At 34.1% G+C, this 7682-nt stretch overlaps 1 protein-coding gene and 1 non-coding gene across 3 annotated transcripts; one reads left to right on the top strand and one right to left on the bottom strand.

Moving 5' to 3' along the window:
• Window positions 1-244: 244 nt before the first annotated feature.
• On the top strand, window positions 245-330 carry TRNAM-CAU (transfer RNA methionine (anticodon CAU)). Its single transcript is given in 2 exon segments — window positions 245-282; window positions 295-330. It is a non-coding gene; the product is annotated as a tRNA-Met (tRNA).
• A 277-nt stretch (window positions 331-607) lies between these two features.
• Window positions 608-6945, bottom strand: LOC130817684 (filament-like plant protein 3). 2 transcript variants are annotated; one of them, XM_057683530.1, is made up of 5 exons: window positions 6093-6945; window positions 5445-5662; window positions 4389-4569; window positions 2430-4207; window positions 608-1246 (listed from the first exon to the last, which is right to left on the bottom strand). In XM_057683530.1, the coding sequence occupies exons 2-5, from the start codon at window positions 5571-5573 to the stop codon at window positions 1034-1036; spliced, it is 2301 nt and encodes a 766-aa protein (XP_057539513.1). In that variant the 5' UTR covers window positions 5574-5662; window positions 6093-6945; the 3' UTR covers window positions 608-1033. The 2 variants fall into 2 exon arrangements, with proteins under 2 accessions (XP_057539513.1, XP_057539514.1); XM_057683531.1 differs by lacking the exon at window positions 6093-6945 and adding an exon at window positions 5923-6082.
• Between the last annotated feature and the right edge of the window lie 737 nt (window positions 6946-7682).

Here is a 7682-nt window from a genome sequence, read left to right as displayed (position 1 = left end):
ACTTCAACTGACACCGAACTGATGCTAACCCGATAGCTCGAATAACCGATCTTCAACCGAACCGTGACTAACCGACCCAACCCGAGTGTGACCCGTCGCAATACGCATCCGAAATATAACCGATCAGAAATACAATCGAATCGAATAACACCTGTCCAAAACTGACCTGATCACCCGAAAGAACACCTCTAGAGATTATTTGTTTTCTAGATTATATATAAATTGCTGAACCTAAGAAGCAAATGGGGTGGTGGCGCAGTTGGCTAGCGCGTAGGTCTCATAGCTATCTGAGTAATCCTGAGGTCGAGAGTTCGAGCCTCTCTCACCCCAAAATGTTTTAACTTACAGCATAATATTTTGCTTCTTATCAGCTGAGCTCTTAATTTTATCAACATCAATTCACCTGGCCTGTTTGATTGTTTGCACTTGATTATGCTAATATTATAATAGCATATATCAATTTGAAATTTTAAATGGATACACAACCAAATTTATATTATAAAATATTGCATTGGGGATTTATCCTGACTACTAACAACGCGTATATCAACTGAATATAAGTGGACATAGTTGAAATGAATTTTTTAGTATTCGCGGAGAACAAGCCTTACCAAATCATTTTAATCATTTAATTAAATAAGTACTGCCATAGATTTACAACAAGATAATTTATTTCAAGGAACTAATTTAAATAAGAAAATGATGAATTACAGATCTACAAAACTTTTCTTATACTTTACCAATCAAAAATGTGGATCAAAAGAGTTACAGAATTTATAAAAATTGCCTGTACACAAAAGTGATCATTGATGTACAAATCTTAGGCACTGAATTGAAATATAACACCAGACAATAGAATGAGCTCAAACTTCTTATATGTCATCAGTTTTCAGGTGTTCTAGCTTCTAACTACGCTCCTGGATCGTGAAAACGATTTTCCAACCCCATGTTTATCCCGCTTGTCTAGACACAATGACGACATGCCCTCTTTAGCATCATCTTTGGTGGAGTTCCCATTATTGGCCGTGCTGAATTAAGTACATTGATCAGATTCCGAAGATACTGTGTCCGGTATTACACTATTAATAAGGGGAGGCTGTGAGTCTTTTCCAGAGACTTTCAACAGCTTTTCTGACTCCAAGAAGAGATCCTCGAGTGCTGCCAGGGATTTCAGTTGATTCCCGAGTGATGCAATCGTCTTCTGACATTCTGCCAGTTTATATGCAGCTACTGCTAATTCCTTTTCCTGTCCAAGATTTCAATGTTTAACACACCCCACAAGATATTTCATAACGGTTTAAGATATTGCACATTGCTTATTTCTCAAGAACAAATGTTGGTTAAGTAAAAGTTTTAATTGATCAGAAAAAAACTTGCATGATCAAGGACTAAAGAGTTCAAATCACATAAAACTGTTCGGTATCTTTCATGTTGCAAAGACAATTGGCTAGTTGCAAATTAAAATCAAGTCCCAAATTGTTGTAAGGTGTATATTGGAGGTTGGTAAGATCACACATTTCATTTGCCATGAACTTAGATACGTCTTCTAATGGCCCAATTGGTAGGTGGTATTAAACGGTGGTAATAGGAATAAAAACTAGTGTAACTTCAGTTGAAAAATCTCTTGGCTACCTTGATGGCCATGCTTTTCTAACTTCAATTATTTTTATTTTCTTCACAAAATTCATTCCAATGCATTACCATTTTGATTGGTGGTATTAGGTGGTAATGGAAATTTGTATATAAAAAAAAAATTTGGTAGAATTCTATGCTTGTGTCAAATTCTAGTTGAAAGTTCGTAATACGAACTTAAAGCCATAAGATGTCTTTCAAGTCCATTTGAAAGCAAGTTTGGCATATGTTTGAGAGAAATAGACTAGAGAGAGTTTATAAGAAGTAAAGATTGAAGTAATTGAAAGATTGTGTTAGTTGTGATAAATTAATGAGTACAATATCCCTTTATATAAGAGTTTAAAGTGGCGTAATAATAATGGTGACGTTTGAAGAGTCACAACATTTTAACTCTTTTATGTTCCTCTATGCATCTAGTCTTTTACATGTGCTTTATTAATAAAAGCACACTCAAAGTCTACAATCATAGTAAAGGTCTCTAAACCAACTAAAAGTCTCATTAACTAACAAGCAGAAATCAGATTTCGGTTCCCATTTTCCTTCGTCTGATTCCATGATAGAAAATACAAAGAAATATAAAAAGGGAAATGGAGGAGAGCACATGAAAGGGACAAGAGAGTAAAGGTCACAGAGAGGGCAGAAATATTTGCATTTTTTATGAAGAAAAGAACACACTTTTCACCATTCGGAAAACTGGGTTGTACCTAAGAATACCCCCCTATAAGAACAAAATAGATTAATAAGCTAACAGATTTTCAAGAAAAATTTTCCTCCTAACCAAAACACAGCAAACTAACCTGCTGTTCATCCATTTCCTCCTTAGTGATCGGTATAAGCTGAAGTCTGGCTTCAGATTTGATTTTTGAGAGCTCGTCTTCTAACTTCCTACACTTGGTAGCAAACTCTGCAGACATTGCCCTCTCCTTTTCCAATTCATGCTCTAACGAACCAACTTTAGCAAGCATCACTTTAAGCTGTGACTCCGCTTTGTCTTTATTTGCATATATCATCTGAAGCTCTTGATTAACTGCATCGTTTGAATCATTGGCTGAAGTTACTCTACTTTCCCAGATGTCAGCATCATGTTTCATTCTCGAAAGCTCATTCTCTAACACCTTACACTTGGAACTAAATTCTCTAGACAATTTTCTCTCGTTTTCGATATCCACATCTAAGGAATCAATTTTAGCAAGCAGGGATTTCGTCTCAGCATTTAAATCTTTTAGCTGAGATTCTGCTACATCTTTCTTTGCAGTTGTACTCATAAGCTCTCGCTCAAGTTCCTCCTTCGATTCATTCATGGGAGTTAACTGGATTTTCCATGTATCATATTCATGTTTCATCCTAGAAAGCTCATCTTCCAAAGCACAACACTTTACCGAAGCTTCTGAATATAATTTCCTCTCCTTTTCAGCTTCGCCCTCCAAAAAACTCACTTTTGACAGCAGAATTCCTCTCTCGTCCTCCATTGCTTTACACTTTGACTCTGCCTCCTCCTTTCTTACATTGGCATCATCAAGCTCTAGGTCAATCGCCTGCCTCAATTCATTTGCCAAATCCAATTCAGCCTGCAACATTCCTAGTTTTTTATTTGCTTCTCTCAACTGTGCTTGTGATATCTTTAGTTGATTCTGACACGTGTTCAACTGTGCTTCTGAAAGCTTAAGCTTATTCTGGCATTGGGTTAATGCCGAAGCTAAATCTAATTTTTCCGATTCAAGAGCCTCAATCTTCTCCTCCAATTCAGATGTTCTATTTATCATAGTATCAAGTTCTGATTTTAGTGAGGAGCTGTCATTGCTATTATATTTGACAGTTGAGGTCGAAGGTTCAAACCTGCGGCTTTTATTTTCACTCGCGGGCAATGCTGCTAACTTCTCCATCTCTAGAAAATCATCCATAAGATTTATTTCTGGTGAAGGGGGCATGTGCGATTTGGAGGGAGCTTTCTCAACTTTATGGGAAGATGTCCATGAATCTGAATGGCTAGGCTCACAATCAGTTAACCTTTCCCCGCAATCTGATTGACTATCTGTCAATGATTTTGAGTCATTATATAAAGTCGCTTTACGAGCCATGGTTTTTAACCTACGGCATTCAGCCTCAAGCTTAGCAACCCTCTTTATGCTCTCTAAGTGTTGTTTACTAGCTGTTTCAGCCGTTTTCGTGCTTAGATCCCTCTCAAGAGTCCTGATTTCTAACTCTTCCAATCGAAACCGGAGTTCCAGTCGCAAAGAAGTATTTTCATTCTCAACGGAACTTAGCTTCAAGCGAAGATCAGACTCCAAAGCAGCAGCAGCTTCCAGCTTAGCATTTGCTGTTTCTAGTTGGGCTCGGAGATCAGAAATCTGAACACCCAGCTCTGAGTTTTTGGACTCCGTATCCTGCGATTTCTTAGAAATGGCTTCTTCAATTTTCTGATCTTGCTCTTCTCTTGCTTGTCGCAACTGCCTCAAGCACTCCTTGAGAGCCCCGTCAAGATGGAGTATCCTATCTTCAAGTGAAGTGTTTTTCTTTGTTGCCGCATCAAGTTGCTGCTTTAGTACATTCACCTCATTTTCAGCCTTTTCCCAACCTAAAATTTATTCAATAATTTAAAACACAGAATAAAATGTCAGAGAAATGTTAAAATATGTACAAATCTAAGCTCTCCATATCACAAACTCGCAAAGGATAAAAATCATTCAAAAGAAAGAATGAGCTACTAGAACGCCAAATATGACGGCAAAAATGCAAAGAGGAAGAAAATAAGAAACCTGTAACAGCTTCCTCTGCAACTTTAGCATGCTGCTTTACCATTTCTTCCTTTGCACTAATAGTTGCAACAGCAGCAGATAGTTTCTCCGTCAGAATTTTTACACCATCATTAACATCGTCATCAGGATGTGCAACTTTTGAGGTGACCTCCGGTGATTGCGTATTTTCGTTTGGTGATGCCTTTAGTCATGTAGAAAACTTCATTAGATGTACATTTATTAACCTTTTTAATTGAAATAAAGTTACAATGATTGTGCTTTTAGTATGTTTTTGATGAAAAAACTAATTACCATCATTCTCTTCCGTATCAAATATTGTTTTTAAGTAACTTTGCAATGCAAGCTTAATAACTTAAAGACAGATTCAAACCTCATCAAGATAAATGCCATCTGCGTCAAGGGGACGACTTTGCATCATAGATACTCAAAAGCAAAACAAAGTCGTAGAAAAGTATGCGAGATTTAATCAAGTCTCAACCCAAAACTAAGCCAGCTTGAGTTCGTATGATTGAGGAACACATAACATCCACACAAAATAGCTCAAGTTTGACTTTAGCCATCACTTATTCATCTCAACTTCAAAATGAAATTGATATATTTGCAGTGCACTTTTTTAATAATTTCACAAAGTCACATAATCTGAAGTAGAATTCAAATTCCAAAACCCTTTTTGATTTCCATCATAAAAATACCATCCCACATAAGCTGGGGGTTGGGGATCGGAAGAACGCAAATGTACTGTTGTTAGTAATAACAAAGAGGTTGTTTCACATTGACTCTGGTTAGCAAACATCATGTGCAATAAGTCAATAATTCTATGATTCTGCTAATAAGTACTTCTATAAGGTAGTATAGTAATATTCTTGAATTATAATAAGTCATTTAGGTGAAAAGGCAAACTAATTACATACATAATGTAAATGAATGCACATATAATTAAATCATCCTAATGACATAATCAAGATACTACAAATGACTTAAACTTAATAGATCATTATAATAGACACAAGTTTTAAGATTTGAATCAATATGAGCAAAATGTGATGAATGACAAACCTGATGCTCATCTGAGAATCTCTCAGAAGGGGATGAAATTGATCCTGATCCTGACACCGAACTATCCGTTTCGGCACCATGACTCTTATCTGATGACTTTCTCCTCCATAACCAACTCCGGCGGTCCATGAGTTCACCTTGATCACACACTTCACTTCATTACCCTTCAAATTAAAATGTCATCCCCCAAAATTCACCAACTTTCATTGCTTGAATCCCTGAAAATTTGATGGGTTAATGTCAAAATCTTCTGAATGAGAGTCAATCAACAAAAATATCAATAAAAATGGACAAAGTTAAGGATCACAATATAAGATAATATGGTATAGTTTTTCTAATTTAATATTAAAGGTTGGTGCTTGCCAACAAACTATTGATGTTTGACAATGAAATATTCCAAATTTTCTCCTCTAATCAACCCCAAACAAAAAATAGACTAAAAAACTATGCTTAGAATTCAATTTTCAGCTGTTCTAACCTCTCCCATGATAGATGACTCGAAGGCTGAAAGATAAAACTTTTGGGAAGTCCAAAGAAATGACACAAAAATTTTGCAAGAAATGTCTAGTTTTCAAAACAATGGTTAGATTAAAATTGAAGATTACTTAAAACATAAAATTTGAGCAAATAGTTATAATGGGTACCTACCATTTGTCACACTCTTTTATAGTGACATACTACTGTGTAAAGCTTGTAAACATCTTCGAACAGAAGAGAAGAAAATGATGGGAAGATAGAGAAAAAGAAAATTGAAAGATGACCCACAAAACTAAATTACAGAAATCTACCAAATTTGCAGAAAAAGTTCAATACCCGTTACTTAAAATATCTCAAAGATTGAATCTCTGGTTCTTTACTCAAAACAAACAAAACTATTAGTTGAAATCAGTAAATTAATTAAAGAACAAAAAAGGTAAATCACAAATCCCAAAAACAAGGTTAACAGGAAATGATCTGGGGGATGTCAGATTGTGAAAAAAGATATTTTTTTTTTTAATAATTTTGGTCGGGTTTATTTGTGTATTAATGATGAAGGAAAGATGACCCACAAAAACAAAACTCAAAAATCTACAAAATTTGTATAAGAAGTTCAATACCCATGGCCATGAGTACTTAAAATAACTTAAAGGTTGAATCTTTGCTTAAGCAGACAGACCCATAAGTTGTAATCAGTAAATTAATCAAGGAATCAAAAAAAGGTAATCTCAAATCCCAAAAACAAAGTGAATATGTTAACAGCCAAGGATCTGGGGAATGTCAGATTGTGAAAAAAAAAATAATAATAAATAAATAAATAAATCTTAAACTTGAATCAATTTTTATAATTTAAAAATTGATTTTTTTTTGTGGGGTTTCTTTAAATTTCAATGATGACGGAAAGATAATAGAACATGTGAAGCTCAGCTGAGGAAGAGAGAGAAAATAGTAGACAGAGAAAGAGTAAATATCAATAGATCATGCTTTTCTTCAAGATGGCACGACTTTTATGCAATTGTTTTTCCACTCAGTATTTTTTTAGAAAAATCATAATGCAAGTGTCACACCAATTTTGTATCAATGATAATTGATAAGAACATTAAAAAAGTTGATAAATAATATTCTATAGAAAAGCGAAAAATATGTGTAGATAAAAAGAAAAATCAAATTAAATATATAAATAAAAATTAAAAAAGAGTTTAAATTATAATTAAAAATAAAATATAACAAAATTAATACAACTGATTAAAAAAGGGTAAATTTTGTAATATAGAAGGACTAATGTGTCTTTTTATAAGAAAAATAGCAATAAACATAATTTTCAAATGCACTCTATAATAATAATGGCATCATTCCCGCGATTTGAACATGTTGATGTAACTCATCTAGTCTATTTTCCATTAATGTTTGCTAAAAATTGTATAGCCAAGAAGTAGTAAGTAGATAACCTAAGTTTAACATTTTATAGCCCTGATTATGTGGGTTGTTGAAATTTCTTTTGCTGGTTGGGGAGGTTTTTATGTTAATGACAGAGTTGTTTCTAATCATAGGTAAAGTATGTATTTGTTTAGGGTTTAAAGTTAGAAAGAGCCCTAAAATTAAAAAATACTAGTTAATGAAGTAGACACTTAAATATTTAGAATTTATGAGTAGTTTTTTTTTTATCATTTAAGAATTATATAACACATCTACGTTTTTAATGTTAATTATAATATATAGGGTCCATCTCTATTATTTTTCCAAACACTCATTTAAATTTAT

Source organism: Amaranthus tricolor, chromosome 7, assembly GCF_026212465.1.
Source record: "Amaranthus tricolor cultivar Red isolate AtriRed21 chromosome 7, ASM2621246v1, whole genome shotgun sequence".
Taxonomy (NCBI): Eukaryota; Viridiplantae; Streptophyta; class Magnoliopsida; order Caryophyllales; family Amaranthaceae; genus Amaranthus; species Amaranthus tricolor.
The sequence above is the reverse complement of the archived record's forward strand: the minus strand, read 5'-3'. Positions and strand labels throughout refer to the sequence as shown.

Bases quoted from the DNA above. Each gene is read 5' to 3' on its own strand.
- LOC130817684 (XM_057683530.1), bottom strand. From the start codon at position 5,573: ATGGACCGCCGGAGTTGGTTATGGAGGAGAAAGTCATCAGATAAGAGT. The intron at 4,208-4,388 runs GTTTCTTATTTT...AATAAATTTTAG, and splicing joins TGCAGAGGAAGCTGTTACAG to GTTGGGAAAAGGCTGAAAAT. The intron at 1,247-2,429 runs GTTAGTTTGCTG...AATCTTGGACAG, and splicing joins AGGAAATGGATGAACAGCAG to GAAAAGGAATTAGCAGTAGC.